General features: G+C 47.4%; 1 protein-coding gene across 3 annotated transcripts in view; it reads right to left on the bottom strand.

Moving 5' to 3' along the window:
- Positions 1–19,228, bottom strand: part of LOC135377951 (roundabout homolog 1-like) — a 366,826-nt gene that overhangs the window by 57,902 nt on the left and 289,696 nt on the right. For all 3 annotated transcript variants that reach the window (XM_064610737.1, XM_064610735.1, XM_064610736.1), the window contains exons 3-5: positions 18,543–18,653; positions 11,961–12,161; positions 8,336–8,632 (exon numbers count right to left, since the gene is read on the bottom strand). In XM_064610737.1, coding sequence (XP_064466807.1) covers positions 8,336–8,632; positions 11,961–12,161; positions 18,543–18,653 — 609 coding nt within the window. The remainder of the gene's footprint in view (positions 1–8,335; positions 8,633–11,960; positions 12,162–18,542; positions 18,654–19,228) is intronic.

Here is a 19,228-nt window from a genome sequence, read left to right as displayed (position 1 = left end):
TGTCGCGACATAAAGTCGGGAATTATCAGCGTACCTAGTATAATATAAGAAAAGAGCGAGGGTATGCAAGAACGATTGTACGTTAATCAAACATAATTTTTGACATTTAGATGGACTGCTATAGATGCCTCATTTGATAGGATATCATAGATAAGCATTTCATTTTATCTACAATTTTATCAAGCATAATTCATCGATACATGTAAAATTCACATTCATAAGCTGTTCGCGACGAAATAATTTCCTGAAAACTGTCTGTATATCCTTACTTGTTCTGAGACAATCTGACCTGGACAGCATAAAATTTGTGCTTGGTACATGCCTTCGAGTGCGGCAGTCCTAAAAAGGTGTATTCTTCGAGAGACAACATTTCTAACTGTTTAAAATTTCGTTTTTCGAACAACAAAAATGATAATGACAACATGTGACTAACTTCATAGAAAGTAAATAAACTAGCAGGACATTGGAAACGCTATCCTTGCAAACATGGGCGGCTGAATTCCTTCTACTTTAAAACGCAAAAGACTGCTCGTTTAGAGCAATGAAAGTCTTTAATGACCCAGTTCTCTGAGGGTTGAACTCGAAGAAGCTAATGTTACGGTCGTTAGAGTCATATAATGATGCAACTATAAGATTTCTAAGTCGTTTGTATTGATCGCGTGAGAATCTGTAGGGACGATAACCACTAGATTGCAAACATACACAAGAAAACAACAGAATAGTGCTCTGGAACACATTGTTTTTTTAGCCCATTCGGGTCTATTAGGCAGAAAAATCCCCTTTTATTTTCTCAATCCACAAAGTAACTGGTGAGCGAACCTAGCATTCATAATATGTACATCTCATATTAGACTACGAATATTTCAAGTGCACCAAATGATAATAATACAACAACGGGGTAACCACTCGTGCTCTATTGTCGCTTTGGTATAGTAACATGGATGTGCACAAGGTATTTGTACGAACTGTTCCGCTCACTATGTTCCAGTTCCGAAGTGTCTTAACATGGCATTACTGGCAACACTGTCTATGTACCGAGTGCAACAGGAAGTACGAATGGGAGATTAGTTGATTTTATCCACTAAACTTACCTACTAAAGTTCATCCGATGGTCCAACTATCAACGGAAATATCAATAAGCTCATAGGACTGCGTTCTCTTCCAAGTTTGCTGTGTTGGGGACCTTGTTCATGTGCGTTTTTCTTGTTCTTCCAAGTCTCGAAGTTTTTCGTTGTGGGCCTATGCTCCCAACTTACTTGCTTTTTAACAATTCTTGCAGTAGTACCATTAGTTAGAAACACCTGAGCGGGTCGCCCTCCGATCTGTATATCGCTATATAGCTGATACACGTGCTTGTACGTGTATGTCGCTTGTGTATGTGTACTTTATGTGTAGGCTACCTGAGGTTTGATACTTTATTTGCTCACAAATGGAACGACACAAGGGAAGCGAGACAGAAGCGATTAAATTTTCTACACCCTGAATTTTCTGATCATCACAGCAGTTGAATACCCGAAAAAGTACTGGGTACTTACTCTCTCTAATTGTATTCTGCCTCCTAGACGCTTGAATATGTCTACCGCTTGCGGTAATTGGATTGGACGGGGTCGAGGATGAGCCGTTCTATGTTTGCGTAGCAATTAGTGAGTTTTAGTGCATCGTACGCTATCGCCTTTGCGCACGTAAGGGATAGCGTAGTGGTTCCGCACAATGCGCGAAGCGCTTTTTATTGTTCGCGCGTGCGCGGAACCACGAACGCTATCCCCTACGCACGCAAAGGTGATTGCGTACGATGCACTAAAACCCTCTATCAATTCGTGTGGAAATCATAAAAGGCTCATCAAGAAAGTCGTTGCAGTTATCGACACATCACATTATTGCTGCGCACGTTAAGTTCGCACGGGGAATTCCCCTAATTCCGCACTTTTCACTCATGCTATTGGACAGGATTCCCGGCCACACAGGTGACAACTGCACGGGGGTTAGTGTCAATCTACTTGCAGAAGGGCACGCACGCCTAAGTAGCCTTACCTCCCTTATCCCCCGTTGAAGCGCTATGGCGAGCGGCAAGCACAACAATACATCTCCCTATGTCATGATATTCTTAGAGCATCATCACAACTCGGAGAATGAGTTTCACACGTTAAATGGCAACGAAAGAGAAACGAAAGCTAACGCTAACTGGACACGATTACTCAAGTTACTTTAACCATAATCCAAACCATAATGTAGGAAAGCATGGATGTGCGTCTGCTTTCCTCCACGCAGTGAGACACATACTATCCAGCAGCAGAGAAGCGCACAACACAAGACAAAGAGGGAAGAGACGACGAGGGACAAGCCCTCTTGGGACAAGCTGCACGAACATAGGACGAACACAGGCTGCATGCATTGACGAACGCAGGTAAACGCGGACAAGATACACAAAGACACGGCGTTTCCCCTTAAGGCACTTTCATGGTTTTGATGCCTCGGTTTAGCATAACGCATGGTAACGTATTCACTCGAAAAATCCGATTCTGTACTTACGTTTCATATCTTATTGTATATTATGGATTACAGGAAGGGAGTATCAATGCCTCTGCCAGCGATTGCAGCACGTGTTTATTTTTCTACTGACTTCCCTTTTCCCTTTATTCGTCCCTTTGCTGTCCTTACTTCCTTCTGTGGGTTCTTTTGCTATCCTAACCCTGTCGGCACAAATGTCCCCATAGTTTTTGCTTGGGAAATTATCATCATCATTTTGAATAGTTGAAAAAAAATCTGCCAATTGTTCACGTATATGTCCTATAGGGTTTATTCATTGATGTCACCTCGCCGCCATACTGTAGGTCCCTCGAAGTTATGTTCCCGCATTCGTACGCTGCCATACGCTTTTTGGATGACTATTACCGTTACTTGGATATGCTACAAATCACACAGCACAATAATTTTGAAACGCCAAATATACGGTGACTGCGATATGGGTAATGACTTGGATGGGACCTACGATATAGCGGCCGATGGCAGCACATCTGCTTGCTGGCGACAGTGGTGGTCTCCTACTGATGACGTCATTTGAATAAACCCTATAGCGCCTGTAGAAATAATTACAGTACGACGCAATGACACCAGTTAATGTTCGAAAGCAGGTACAGGTGGTAAAATCGCAACTTCCATGGCTTCCTACATAACCCTTGTACCGTGCTCAGGGGACTTTCTGCCCCAGTTACCGTATTTTCACGCGTATTAGCCGCACCGCAGATAAGCCGCAGGACTCGTTTTTCGATACATTTTGAAAATGTTTTTGCAGATAAGCCGCACTCGCAGATAAGCCGCGGGTAATACGACGCGACTGCTTTGTGCGCTAAACCAGTGATGCACAAACAAAACCAATAGAGACTCTCAACGCTCGTCGACGACTTTTAGTTTGAAGCCGCTGTCGTAGCTGTGCCTCCGCGTTGGAGCCATGCCTTACCTCTAACTGCCGTGCCCGTGTCCACGAATGCTGTTGCTCAGGTCAAATGAGAACTGACGCTTAGCTGACCACGTTTTATCCCGATGTCAGGTGTATTGAACCCTTCCTGCCGACACAGGAGACCGTAGGGAAGGTCATAAACCCTGTGGTCCATATTGCGGTGTCGGCATGATGTATAACAAAGGAGGTCAGTTGTAGTGTTCTACTAAGATCGGATTGTGCCCTTGTTGCGTGTTTTTTGCCGATTGATGAATTAGTGGTGTTCCAGGAGACATTAATCACTGTCACCCCTTTTGTTAAAGCTTCGTGGGGGAATGTATTCAGAAGGTCAGTCCACTCGAATGTGGACCCGCCCTTGTTCGGTTTTGTTCGTGCACTAGCAGGGCGGTCCTGTTCCGAAAAAACATGAGGCACCGTCGGCCCTTTCGTGTAATCCGGGGTATGGGGAAAATACCAGGGAAAAATAGCCATCAGATAAGCCGCACCCGTGGATAAGCCGCAGAGCGTCCGCGAAAAAAAAAATTCGCGCATAAGCCGCGGCTAATACGCGTGAAAATACGGTACTCAGCGGAACAGATATATATATATATATATATATATATATCCTATCCTTATCACTAGCTTCCGGGCGCTCAGTTTTGCAGATCGCTGAAGAGTACTGCGCACGTCTCACCACGCTCTCAGCCTCTGCGCTGTCTTCTGCACGTGATATCCCTATCGTGCTGGATTCCTCTTCAGATCCTGCCTTGGACGTACCTTTCTCGCTTGTTGAGCTTGGATCTGCCCTGGGAATTCCCCCCAACACACCTCGCCTGGAGCTGACCAGGTGACGTACAAAGCCCTCCGGAATCTCCCCTTATGTGGGCGTCGGCTCCTCTTGAGGCTCTTTAACAGAACCTGGCGGACAGGTGAAGTTCCACGCGGATGGAAAACTGCAATGGTTGTTCCTCTTCTGAAACCAGGCAGGTCGCCGCATAATATTGATTCCTTTCGCCCGATTGCCCTCACAAGCTGCGTTGCGAAGACAATGGAGCGCATGGTTTTCCGCCGCTTGAACTAGTACCTGGAGTGGAAAGCACGCTCTTTTTTCCTGAGGTGATGGCAGGCTTTCGTCAGGGACGTTCAGCAACTGACAACGTACCCGATCTCGTCGCTGAAGTCCAACAAGCAAAGGCTGAAGGCAACCTCACCGGTGCAGTTTTTCTCGACGTAGAGAAAGCTTATGACAACGGTGTTGCACAGCGCCATCGTCGCGACGCTACAAGAGGCGGAAATAGGAGGTTGCGCCGCCTCATGGATCCAGGACTTTCTAGCTGACCGACGCATCTTCGTGCGCACAACGGAAGGTGACACCGCTTTCCATCCCGTCCGTCGTGGTGTCCCACAGGGAAGTGTATTGAGCCCTCTCCTCTTTAATGTTATAATGGCTTCGCTTCCCGCCCAGCTTCGTGATCATACCCGCATCACTTTGTACGCAGACGACATCTGCATATGGACCTCTGCCACCCGTCGAGACACCGTCCAACGCCGGTTACAATGCGCCTTGGATTCTATTGTAGAATACCTTGCCGACCGAGGCTTATCGGTCTCTCCTGCTAAGACCATTGCCATGGCTTTCACCCGACGCTCATTCCAAATGTATCTATTGTTCGTCAGTGGGACACCGCTGGACTTTGTGCCTCATTGCAAGCACCTTGGCATGACATTAGACAGAGGCATGACGTGGTCCCGGCACGTGAAAACAATAGCCACCAAGACCAGCGGTTTTGTAAATGCTCTACGTTGCATTGCTGGATCGTCGTGGGGCCCTTCATGCGCTGACCTCCGTCACGTGCACACAGCGTTGATACTGGGCACATTGCGGTACAGCCTGCTTATTCTACACGGCCTCAGTATATCGGGAGAGGGTGAGCTTCTCAATATTCAGGCCCGAAGCCTCCGCGTCTGTTTGGGAGTTCCTAGAACGACAGAGACCTATTCGGTCCTGGCAGAGGCACGCGAAACACCAGTAGGCGTCCCACGAGACGTGGAAACACTCCGGATATATGCGCGGTACCTCACACAGCATCCTTACCATCATCTTCGGCTCATTGATATTGACTCTCCGGACTCCAGCATTGGTATTGCTGTTGACCGCCTGAAAGTGCACCTCCCCACCACACCATCAGTGCTTTCCTATGCCCCGCCAATGTGGACTCTTCGCAGGCCTCCTGTATGTGACCACATTCCTGGTCTTCTGAAGAAAAACCCTGTACCTCCCGTTGTTGCTCACCAACTTACACTGGAGCACCTTAACTCAGCGTACTCTCAACGACTTCCTGTGTACACTGATGGATCAGTGTCTCAAGGCGGATCTACTGCAGCCTTTTATATGCCACATGAAAACATTGAAGTGGCGCACAAGCTCCCCTACGAAACGTCATCTACTGAGTCCGAGCTCTTCGCCATACTGACCGCGTTGAACCACATAGCGGTATCACCGCCTGGCGCTTGGGTTGTGTTCACAGACAGTAAGGTGGCGCTAGAAGTTCTAGCAAATTATTGTTCCAGAACAATCGGCGGCCTAGACACCATGCTAGTCGCAATATACAACCGACTTCTATCCTTCGGTCATAGCCTGTGTTTCCAATGGGTACCCAGTCACACCGGCATGCACGGAAACACCCGCGCAGACGCCTTAGCACGTCGAGCACATGGGGACGGCACCTCCAATAACTGTCTTCTACCACTTTCAGCCTCATCGTGTCGATTACAGACACAGCGACTCCGTCATAACGGCACTCGGCAGTTTCAAGAGGACGCTGTCCGACTGAACGACCATCTCCGGTCTATCGACCCGTCGATGGATTTCGTTTCCACACACCACTGCTCGCGTCAAGAAACGTCCATTCTACACCGACTACGCCTTAATGCATCCAGGACACCTCTACTTCTCTGTAAAATGGGTCTTCTCCAGTCGCCCAAATGCCCCACCTGCGCTGTTGAAGCTGATGTGCCACACCTTCTCCTCGACTGTCACAGATTCGACACCCCTCGAGCCACGTTGAGACGACGCCTACTCGAGCTGCAGTGCACGGACTTTTCTCTGGCCACTCTGCTCGGCCCAGTACGAGATCACACACAGCGGTCTGTGACCAAAGCAGTTCTGACTTTCTTGAGAGATTCAGGTCTTATGAACAGCCTGTGAACTCAGTCGTGCAATCTCATTCTTCTGTGCCCCACTCTCACCCTCAACGCATTAACCTCATGCTTTCCTTTTAAAGTCATCTTTTGTGATCCATCTCATCATTCTTTCACCGTTTGTTAGTCATCTTTTTTTTGTTATCTTTGTCTTTATTCTACCTCATCCTTCTTTCATCATTTGTTAGTTTTTCGTTATTTCCTATTTCTTTTTCTTTATTCCTTCCTATTTCTTTCTTTCTTTAATTCCTACCTTTTCTTTTTATTTATTTATTTATTATTTATTATTTCTGGAATAGCAAGCCGACGTCTCGTTTGGCTGACCTTTCCCCCGTTTTTTTCCTTCTCGTCTAATAAATATATCCCCCCCCCCCGTAACAACCAGTGAGCTGTCACTGGCGCTTTCGTCGGTTTTCTCCGAGTCTCAGGACTCGTGAACTGCATGTGACGTTGTTCTAGTGTCTATTTCCTTCTTTCTTGCTTCCCTTTCTTTCCTTTTCCTTCTTTTTCTTTTCTGTTTCTTTTTCCTTTTTATTTTTTCGGAATAGCAAGCCGGCTCTTTGCCTGGCTAACCTTTCCTTTCTTTTTTTTTTTCTGAATAAAGATATCCCCCCCCCTCTCTGTAATAAAGAAAAGGAAACACTTGTCTTGCGGTGCTTAATATAAAGCACTGTAGCGGTCTTTCGAGCTTCTTGGGAATGCAAAGAAAAACATTGCCTTTCACAAAATTACGGAGACACAGACAAAAGGACCAGCGGCATGGCAGAGTGGGTTAAGGCGTCTCGCTCGTTGGTGTCGTGCTGACTGGGAGGTGGTGGGTTCGAATCCTACCACCGGCTGTGCTGTCTGAGGTTTTCCGAAGACTTTCCAGACGAACGTCGGCACAGTTCCCCCCGAAGTCGTCTCAGGACGCATACTAACCCCCCTGTCTCGCACACATTCCTCCTGTCCTCTCTCCATCTGTCCTCATCTGTACGCCGCTCATAGTCACAGTTGCTTCGCGGCGCTAACACGAAAAAAAAAAACAGACGAAAGGGAGGTCAACAGCAAAGTCTACAGGTAATATGTCTGAGCTACTAGTTGACGTGCATTTCTATTCGATCCAATGCTGTTTATTGGAATGCAATGAGTACACCGTAATTACTTCAATAGTGGGTGCCAACAACTTTCACAATGACGAACGAATTGCCGCAGTGTTCCTGGAAAATCCACGTTCCAACTTGCTTGTACTTGCGTAATTGGTATGCCAATCCTGCTTATTATAAATATCTCATTTCTCTCAAGCTAAAAATAGCCAAGTACGTTTATGAGCAGATATAGGGAAGCAATTATTTTGAAATAGTAATTACTCAGTGTGTCCTTGCAACGTCGCATGTAGGAAACAGAAATACATCATTCTTCCACTCACTTCTTCCCCTCCAAAAATATGGCTTTTAAGAACATTTATCCCGTAAATAAAACGCTGATTTTGCATACTTAATTTACTCTTTAGCAGAAAATATAGGAAATCGTTTTATGAGCTGGGCCTAGTTTTAAGAACATTCTACAAAAATTAATAATTTTTGTTGTATGTGTCTCGGCGTTGCCCGCTGAAAGTGGTACACGTAGAACACGCAGATCCCGTCAGAAGCCCTGCATGATTTTTATTCACAGATTTTGTGTTAAAAAGTGGAACAGGTGCAAAAGAGCAACACTTACAGAAAATGCGCATGATCCAGACGTCTTCGGCGATGGCTCCAGGAAGGATTGGATTCTGAGCCCGGCACATGAGCTGCAAACCGTTATCGTTGTTGGTCGGAGTGAACGTCACCACCGAGGTAGTAACGTTTCCATCAGCAGACACGTGAGTAAACGTTTGGTTCAACTGTGCCCCATTGCGCCACCAGGTGAGCGTTGCCGGGGGCCGGGACCCCATGGCTTCGCAGACTATCTCGACGGGAATGTCCGCAGACAGGGGCATATCACCACGACGAATCACAGCCAGTAGAGGACGCACTGTGGAACAAAACATATCAGCATTACTGCCCCAATCTATCTACACAGGTGTTGGAGTGTGTTCTCATACGTTTCGCACGTCTCGATGCATCGGTAAACTTAACGAAATAGAACACAAGTGAGAAGAAACGCGCACTTGTATGGCTATTCACGTCACGTGCAGCTATAGGGTTGCCACGTGGCCGGTATGTCATCGGAAGGTGTTCACGATAACGGTTCGGAAAAGATGATAAGCCAATCGTCTTGTTTCCTTCAAGCGGGTGACTTCACAGTGCTAAGCTTGGATTTGATAACTTCCTTTATCGTATCGTTTTCGTAGAGTTCTTCTCATGTACTAAAACTCGCTAATTGCTTGTTCTGCCGGTTGAAAGGTATTAGCGAGTGTTAGTAGACCGCTACCGGTAGCCCGGTACGCTACCGCGTCTATCGCACCCTATCAACAGATAAGATTCTGAGTCACGCTCTCTGTCCAGGGTTGCCACCTTTCGTAGTGAAAAATACCGGCTGAGGGAGAGGAGGTGGAATGAGGGAAAGGAGGAAAGGCTCGCGGGAAAGAGAAGTGGGTGAGGGGTGGAAGAGCACACACAGAAAACGGGAGAGAGAGCTCAAGCCAATACGAGGAAACGTGTTCCTGTGTGTAATAATAATAATGAATAACTAAGGAAACAACTGGTGACTGCGCGGAGATGGGTCTGTGCTCCAGATTTATTCAAGCTGTAGTGGAATGTTGAAGGGAAAATCCCGCAAAAGCCCATATGAAAGGTCTTGAGCCACAAATACCGGCAAAAGGCTGCCGGTATCACCTTCCTACCGGCAACCGGCAGAGCGAGCAAATAACCGGCCCTGCCGGTATAATACCGGCCTGGTGGCAACCCTGTCTCTGTCACCGGTTCCGGTAGGCACGGTAAGTTAAAGATGACGAATCAGCGGGTCTACTAGCACTCACTAATACCGGCAGCCTCTTGCCGGTATTTGCAGCTGAAGGCCTCTCAGGGACTCTTTTGTCAAACTTCTCCTTCAACATTCCACAGGAGTAGGAAGAGATCTGGAGCGGAGGTGTAATCCCGCAGTCACCCGATAAGGAAACTGGAATGTGGACACAAGGTAGACAACCGATGGCCTCTTTACCCACACTGGTCGTTCAAATGGTGTCCAGTTTTTGTCCTCCCGACTACCTTGTCAAAACACCAGTTCAGTGGTCCCCTAGAGTTATTTTATTTTATTTTTCTTCAGTTGTCGGCTACATTCTTGTGTTTCGAGGGGACAGTATCAGTGATTGTGTGAAGCCAGTTAGGAGTCTGGTTAGAATGTACGACCACCATGAGTTCTCCGCTTGCAAAGAAGGTGCGTCTACTTCGATGCATTTTTCAAAATGAGTGGCCATCCAATCCGGAATTCGACTCTTGTTCTATTACGTGCAGCGTTGTTTCCTCTTTACATTGCAATTTCCAACATCAAAAGTACCAGCCAAAGACAGTAATAACTGTTTTCGCGCATTATCTTGAGCGAGCACTCTCTCTGTCGCCTCCTTTCATCCCACTATTTCCCTTTCCCGTGGCCGGTATCTTATTTCACGGTGAAAAGTAGCAACCCTACGTGACGATGATTAGGGTTTTTCTGGCGCATCGACAACTATGGCCATAATGCGCCAAAGCAACCCTATGTGCAGCACAACCTAGACATATCACTAATCAGCGCGGACCGATTACGTACATACCTCTGCCGAATGTTAAATGAGTTCTTAGGTTAAGCAATACAACCACACTTGTTGATAATGTCGTGAATGCCTGGGAGCCAATGTTTACATTTGCTTGTGTAGATGCGTTCCGTAGCGTGGCGTCTGGAGTGTGCTAAGTTACAAAAATAACCACATCGCTGGTTATGCGCTAGTTCAGGACTCCAGCAACTCCAGAAGCGCACTACAAGCATTACATTACACCAGAGGCACCTGAGCTCCGCAGGTCTCAGCAACACAGGACCACCACATCCAGTTTCAGGGGGTTCCCGGTCACTCCAGCATACAAGGTCTCGGCCGGAGCCGCACGACGAGCTCACCTGAGAGATGGATTGATTGATTGATTGATTTTAATAGAAAAAAATGGAGATCCTGAGAGATGGAACACGGATGCGGTGCATTGATTTTACTAGAGGGGGGGGGGGGGGGGTAACGTTAGGTAGACGGGTAGGCGAGGCGAAAAGGTCTGGTTTGGTCCGCTCGTGGAACGGATGTAAACCAATGGATAAGAGTAATTGCATCGACGTCGCGTGTCGCAATAAAATACCTCACTGATCATCATAATAACGGCGTCAACTTTATGCAGGACCGACGTTTGATGCAATTCATCTTACTCTCTGGTCTCGCACATTCGTTCCACAAGTGCATCGTCGTTTTGACGCCTTTAGTAAAATAAATATGCCGCGCCTGCGTTCCATCCTTCAGGTAGGTTCGTCGTGCGGCCGCAGCCTCGTTCCCGGGTATGCCAAGCAGGTATAAGTGACCGGGAACCATAGCGGATCCAGGATTTTTCTTAAAGGAGGGGGTGGGGTCCTTGAGGCCTTGGATAGCAACGTACAATACACTATACCTAAGGTCAATTGAAACTCTATGTAACGGCATAAATTGGGGGGGGGGGTCATCCTGACGCCCCCCCCCCCCCTCTGCCGAGAACTCCCTGACACTGGATGTGCTGGCCCTGTGTTGCTGCTGATAGCGACCCTTAAGATATCGTAGACCAGCAGAGCCAGTAAGTCTGTTCCTCTGGTGTAATTTCATGCTTGTAATGCGCTTTTGAAGTCGCGCTCTAGTCCTGAAGTCACGCATAACGAGCGACATAGTTATTTTGTAGGTTAGCGCATTCCGGATGTGACGCAACGGAATGCATCTGAACGCCGCCCTGTAATATCGCTCACCATTCAGAAGCTGAACGAGTGGTACATGAGTGGCTACTTATAGGAATATCACAATTTGCGGATTTATATTCGCGTATTTCCGCTTATGTGACAACAATAATTCCAGTGGATCACAAACAAGCTTCAGTCCTGCGGCAGTTGCTGCAGTTCCCTGCGGCAGTTTGCACGCAGGGTTTGCGTTCGATTCTCTACTCTAAATACCTTGATTTTACAGCATTTGTACTGCATCTTTTTTGCATTTAGTATTTAGTCTAACATTGCAATACTTTTTCCAAGTACGTTCTACATGTCTGGAATGAGAATGTCGTCACAAATATATAGCAAAAATGCGGTGTCACTAAAATATCACTTACATATTTGCCAGTTTCCGCTTTACAGAATCACCGTAGAGCTAACAAATTTACTACGATATACTTACATATCATGTCTAACTTTACGGATGAGCTGACTGCCGCTGAAATGTTGTTGGACACCTGGCACGAAAAGATAGCGAGTAGGTCAGATCTGGTGAGCACCGGGATGACGACGTCGCTACGAATATTTCCTCTGGCGAAAGACAGCGTCGAACTTTCTATGACTTTGCCATTCTTGAACCACGTGATGGCGGGGGTCGGCTTACCTGCAAGGACAACAAGCTATAGTACATAAAGGTTATAGTTCAAATGTACCTTACTTCAGAGTACTTGTGTACTCTGTTGTGTGTTCAAATTCAGAGTACCTTGCCTTGGCCCTTGGTTGATAATAACTTACGCAATTTAACTGTCAAATTATCTAAGAGTTTTTAGTCGTAATCTTTATAAAAAAATCGTAACGCGAGGCGTTAGTGCTTTATTGAGAAAAACTTCTTTTTTGTCACGTCGACAGCTTATCAACACATGGGAAAAGTAGGGTTTCATGAAAGTAAAATGCTGCCCCAATCACTTGTAGATAGCTGCAATTTGTCGAACTGTTAAAGGTTTATGAAGGGAAGTGCCTCAGGACGAGAACCGCCGACATTTCGAACAGAGACTGTTCTTCTTCTCCAGAAGACTCCAGAGGCACTTCCCTTCATATACTTCCTTACCGGTTCGCTGAATTTTCTACCCGTCTATGTTAAAAGTATAGTTAACCCAACTACCCGGCTTTTACGTATCAAGGAACAAATATGAGCGTACAGTGGGAGGGCTGGATTTGGCCATGCGTGTAGTTGTCTGCCCTAATTGCTCCATGCTTGTTTTTTATGCCCTGCTTGTCTGCCCTAAAAACACTTCTAAACTTTTTGGACATCGTAGGATTTCGGTCCTCACTGTGAGGGTAACGTTGAGTAGGCGAGAGGTATGCTTGCCTCGACTGGCGGCACGTTGCTCGGGGAAGAGGGGGGAAGGGGAGGTTAGTTACCGGTAACTTATTTGCTGATAAGCAGCGTGAACGGCATGGTCTTATAGCCGTCCTTGAGGGTCGACGACCCTAAAAAAGCTCAGCAGAGCTCTTTGAACGAGATCCAACGGAAGCAGGACGGAAGCAGTATCAAAACAAGGCGAAAGAGAAAAAACAACGCCTTTTTTGCTACTGGAGTTCCTCTGGGCCTACGGAACTCCTCTCATAGAAGTCCAACGGGAATTGACCTCCTCTCTCGAAGAAGACGGTTCGTCAAAACCAAAAATGAGGTCGCGCATCCACCAGCGTCTTGGCGCCATCGTAGTGGACGGCTACTGTCTTTTCTTGAGCCCATTTCTGGAGCTCATAAAATGGAGCCTGATATCTGCCAGGCCATTCCCACTTGTAGCCTGACTTGTACAACTCGAAGAGGTTGTTTGCTACAGCCTTTGAGCAACCTTTAATATAAAGAAATTAGTTTCGGGGTGTATATAATATCGGTCCTCCACTTTGGTGGTGGAGCCTGTACCAAATCCTTAATACTGGCATCCGTTGGATGTAATCCTTCTGCGTCGTGTGCCAAATAGAAAACATTACGTGGAGAAGGGACAAGGCGCAGGCTAGTTGGTGAAGCATGATGATGCAGGAATACCCTGAGACACGGAACGAAGAAGCACCTTAGTTGTTTGAGGAAATTTATTGAACATCTGTCAACACTATTTACAATTCATTACGGACACTACTAATCGCGACGAGAAAATGCACAAGGTATTATGTACACGTCCTCAAGCAAGGTTCGTGATTATGGCTATATACAGATGGCGGAGGTTATATACCTTTACGCAGGCATACCAGCGATGCTAACATGCGCACCCTGAATGTTAATGGAAGGGAGATCGCGCAGAAACCCTCTCTTCCTGGCATGAATAGGTGTTGCGGCAAGGTGTTGCTGCATTCCGCGTCCTAATCGTTCGCCGGGGAGGGGAACCATCGCTATGAGCACCTGCTCTTCGTTTTTAGGGCGAGGGCAGTATTATTTTTTGTACTGCATTGTGGCAAGCATTGCGACTTGTCCCATCCTCCAGGTAGCAATACAAGATGCGAACCTGCAATCTCCGTCTGAGTATAAACAAAGGGGCGTTGCGTCGACGTTGTGCTACAGTTTTACAGCGTGCCGTCCAACGACTGTCGACAATGGAAGGGCACTAGGCAGACGATGTTCGTAGAGTGCCGTACTAATTGCCAAGAAATTATTAAAATCCGGCATTCAAAAAGGTCGAGGTGATGTTCCACGTCTGAAGGCGATACCTCGTGTGTAGGATATCCCGTGCGAAGGCTCCATATCGCATCGTGCAGGGGAGCAGGCAGCCATATGACCATAACGCTGTCATCCACTGTATGCTTCTGGCTCCTGTTCCAGTTTGCGTTGGCACGCACTTCGTTCCATAAATCAGCTTTGGGCATCCGTGTAGGCGGATCGGAACTCGCGGACTCACAGAAAGACGTCATTCTGCGATGGTAAGCGTGAACGGCAGCGTCCCGCTGGGAGTAATGGGTCATGTGACTCTGGTGAGAGATCTCGTCCTGATGGTCCCATCCAGAACTTTAGGAGCACTTGTGTTGTTGATGTCTCGCCACGGAGGCGCGCGCGGTCTTTAGGGCAATGCCTCTGCTCATGAGGCCTATGTCAGGTAGGGCTAGTCCACCCTGGGACAGAGGAAGTCATAGCAGAGTACGAGCTAGTGGCCTATAGACGACCTGCGCCCCTACGTCATTGATTACGTAACGCCGACGCGCAAAGCATGCTGGCGCGCACTACCAGCTTTGTCGTATGCGTATCGTAGCTTTATGCGTACTTGCTCCAAACGACTGCTCTTCAATATCATTATGGCTTCACTCCCCTTACAGTTACGTGAACACATCCACATAACAATATATGCTGACGACGTGTGCATCTGGACCTCAGCTGCCCGCCGCGATACGATCCAACAACGTCTACAGACCGCTCTAGACACTATTGTATCCTACCTCGCCGACCGCGGGCTCTCGATCTCACCAAGCAAAACGGTAGCCATGGCTTCTACGCGCCGCTCTTTTAGCAAGTACCCTCTACATGTTGGGGGTCTGCCGCTGAAGTTTGTCCCGCATTATAAATACTTGGGTATCATCATAGACAGAGGGTTGACATGGTCGAAACACCTCAAGTCAATTTTGACCAAAACCAACAGCTATACCAACGTGCTACGACACGTCCCTGGAGCATCCTGTGGGTTGACGTGTGCTGACCTGCGTCAGCTACACTGCTCCCTCATAATAGGAACCCTAAGGTACAGCTTGCCGGACCTACACGGCCTCAGTAGAAACGGAGAGATGGAACTCCTACGGATCCAAGCACGTAGTCTCCGATATGCCTAGGAGTTCCCAGGACCACTGAGACATACTCCGTCTTAGCTGAAGCGAAGGAACCACCGGCGCATGTCCTGCGAGACAGAGAGACACTCCGTACCTACACGCGATTTCTCACCCGGCATCGATCACATTACCTCCAGCCTATCGAGTCGAACTGCCCATCGTCTACGTTCGGAGCTGCAGTCTCCCGTCTAAAAAGCTGCGTACTATCGTCCACTGCACACTTCTCATATACACCACCTATGTGGACCCCTACAATACATACGGACATCCCTGGCCTAGCAAAGAAGAGTAACGTGCCCCCTATCATCGCGCGCCAACTTGTTCTGGAACATTTAGACACTGCACACCACCAACGAAGGGAAGTATACACTGGCGGATCTGTGGTACCAGGCAGTTCAACGGCCGCATTCTACGCGCCCAGTTATAACATCCAGCAAGGACGTAAGCTTCCTCATGAAGCATCCTCGACAGAGGCAGAGCTCTACGCCATCTACGCAGCATTGTCATACATATCGCGTTCATCAGTGGACAATTGGACGATCCTCACTGACAGCAAGTCAGCATTGCAGATGATAGCCTCATACTGTGCTAATACGATTAACGACATCTGCACAAGGATCGCAAAGCGCTACAATGAATTACTCGCCTCAGGCCACAATGTCTGGTTCCAGTGGGTGCCAGGCCATATTGGCCTGCACGGGAACACATATGCTGACGACGCTGCGCGCCGCGCTCATGAGGAAGGTGAGCTAATTGCATCAGTACCGATGCCGTCGTCCGCCAGCAGAATTGAGGTGAGGCGGCTCTGCGCCCGCAACACACTACACTTCATAGAGAATGGTGTGCCTAAAAACACGTTCCTGCACTCCATCGACCCGAAGATATAATACACGACCACTCTGCCGCTCATCCGAAGGGAAGAAACGATCGTACACCGTTTACGGTTAAACGTAGCCCGAACACCGTCACTGCTATTCAAGATGGGCCAACTGAACTCCTCAGCATGCGCAACGTGCAGGGTGGAAGCAGATACAGCGCATCTACTACTGCACTGCAGACGTTACGACACTGCCCGCGACACCCTCAAAGGACGCCTGACTGCTCTGGGACACACACACATAGACCTTTCTGTACTATTTGGCCCTGTGCGACACTCCCGTCAGTGGTGCGTCACTCGAGCTTTGCTCGACTTCCTCCACACGACATACCTCATGAACAAATTATGAGTTGACCTTTCATGTCATCTACACTTCACGCCACCCTCGCCATCTTATATTTGGTTTTGCTTCATCTTTGTGCTATATGTTTGATTTGGGAATAGCAAGCCGACCTTCGGTCAGGCTGACCTTTCCGAAATAAACGTATACCCCCCCCCCCCCCCCCCCCCCCCCCCCCAGTTTTCGTACGAGCGATCTGTGGTGGTGCTGATATTAATCGTGTTGGCAGTAAGGAATTCTGTTTAGGCACCTGCAAAACGCGATTGCTTATAAGCCTGCTTTAAATATAGCGTTGAAAATATTCGCTCTCCCTCTGAATTGGCGAATAGCTCTCCTGGCCATGATAAAGGCCACGAAGCACTTTAGCGGCGGTGATATACTGTGGTCACACACACAACCTTTTGCGTCCGTCTCTATTCGGACAACAACCAGTATAGACTGGTCTGATGTGAGTGTTGTAGTCTGCTCCACCACCTCGCCTGAGACATTAGTTTATCAATCGCTCTCTCCGTAGCATTATTGATGCCAAAACAAAGCGGACGTGCCTTCAGAAAACATGGCACGGGATCTTGTATTAACTCCAATGCAGGTGACGCTCCCTTATGTCCGTCAATGTCGCAACGCTTGAGCATGGAATCTGAATCTGCAGCCTCCTCAATGTAGTGTATTCCACTGATTCTAACACGGAGCGGTCTGAACCAATATCTTCCAATCACATCAAACTCGCTTCGTTTCATGGCATGGATGCAGTCTTTAGATTTGAGGCACGTTCGTACTTGCGCGCTGTCCAGTGCTCTTGGGTTCTTCTCCTGACCACGTCCGCAGATTACTGCTGTCAAAGCTGAAGGAATGTGGGGCTACGTCTCTCAGTACGTGTTCATTGTGTGACGAAGATGCAGTTCAAGAATGAAATTCAAAATTAAGCAGCATGCATTCTGCCTTGACCCCGACTGTGAATTTCGGTATAAACACATGTCTCTTGTGGGCTTTAACGGTGTGGTGAACACCATTAGCACCTATAGAGATCAGCTTTCTCCTATGAGAAAGGCGTTCCGCTCCAACTCGGAGTCACTGGAAAGGCGATAGCCATCACCTCTCTCCGAAATGCGATCCTGATGAGCGATTCTGATGAGCACTTCAGGCTCGAGCACTGTGCGCTTTATACTCGCTGCACATTCACTTCAGTTGTGGTTTCCCGAACACCAACCATGATTGAGCTTGTCCGTGTTCCGATCGCGCCTGCAATTGAACTAGTTGGTTGACCGCTCCCTGGCAATGGTTCACAAGAGTCTCCGACCGTTCTTGGTTACCTCGCTGAAGCTTCGAACGGCACAACAGTTGGGATGCTTTTGAGACAACGGTTTCCGTCAGACGCTTGACAGTTTCATTAAAATTCGCTTCCGATGGAAGATGCGGAGCCGACAAAGCTTGAAAGGTTGAAGGTTGCTTCTCCTCTGGAGTTTAGACAGAGTTGGCATCGGAATAGCGCGTCCGTCGTTCCGCTCACCAAGTCCAATTCATGTTGTCGGAATACTCCGAAACGCGTCCATGCGCCACGTCCTAGGCTTCTTCGATGTTGACATGTAACTATTTGTCAAGAAATATAGGCTATTAATTGTTATAATTCGCGGTTTTACGTTGTGAGACGTGAGTGGCGCCAGTCTGTCCGCGCATTTACTTTACCAATCTGACTTTTTTTTTTCTACATGTGCTGAAATCTCGGCACACATTGATTGCTTTCTTTTTTATTGATCGATTACCAAATACGTAATCGATTATATTTTACCCAATTATTTGCAATAGACCCGAGATCGACTTGCATGCAAACGGAAACACTCTATTCATCGCGATGTAGCCTTTGATCATCTGCCGAAGTTGTCGTTCAGCAACGCATTTTCGTTCGTATTTTGATTGAGCTTAGTGTGATATATCGTTATACACTCGAAGAAAGATAAAAAAAAAGACACAAAAAGAAAAGAAGTAGAGGGAGCAAGGAGAAAAGCAGGCAGACTTACCTCCCGGGGTTTCGCAGGTAAGGCTGAGCTCGTCACCTTCGAAATAAGGCCCCACGATGTCGTTTTTTGTCCGGCCCCGGCCGTCTCGGATCACCGGGAGCTTCAGAGGACCTAAGAAGATTATCCCAGTTGGTATAGGTTGGCAATCCTTTGCAAAGAGGCTGAAAATTTCGCGCAGCGTATCAGGCACTCTATACTGCTTGTCTTCCGAACTCTACGCGGTTCATTCACGGTGCTGCTGCGCACGACAGAGCGCATGCGCAGTAACTCCTGTATTTAATCCAACGCAGTATAATTGTGATCTCCGGAAGTTGTAGTGGTCCATTCTAGTATTAGATACACTCTAAAAATAGAACTTCGTCGCATAACACGTCCAGAACCAACCGTTAACGATATCGTTGTCTTTGAAAGTGTACTCCCTTTTGTATCAATTAACATATATCGAATTCGCTATAAAAAGTCGCGCAGTTCCTATTTGCAATAAATCAGTAAAGAACAACAACAACAACTTTATTGTGAGGTATGTCAGTATCGGTATGTAAATCAGTAAATCAGTCAGTATGGTAAATCAGTAAAGAGGCCAATATCCTTCTAAAGGATGGTTAGTTCCGAGCGTGTATGCGGCGAAGTTCTGTTTTTTAGGGCGTACGATATTGCGTTAGAATATGCTCAGCATAGGTCCCTGC

This window comes from Ornithodoros turicata, chromosome 1 (assembly GCF_037126465.1).
Source record: "Ornithodoros turicata isolate Travis chromosome 1, ASM3712646v1, whole genome shotgun sequence".
NCBI lineage: Eukaryota > Metazoa > Arthropoda > Arachnida > Ixodida > Argasidae > Ornithodoros > Ornithodoros turicata.
Note: the sequence above shows the minus strand (reverse complement) of the source record. Positions and strands in the feature narration are given on the sequence as shown.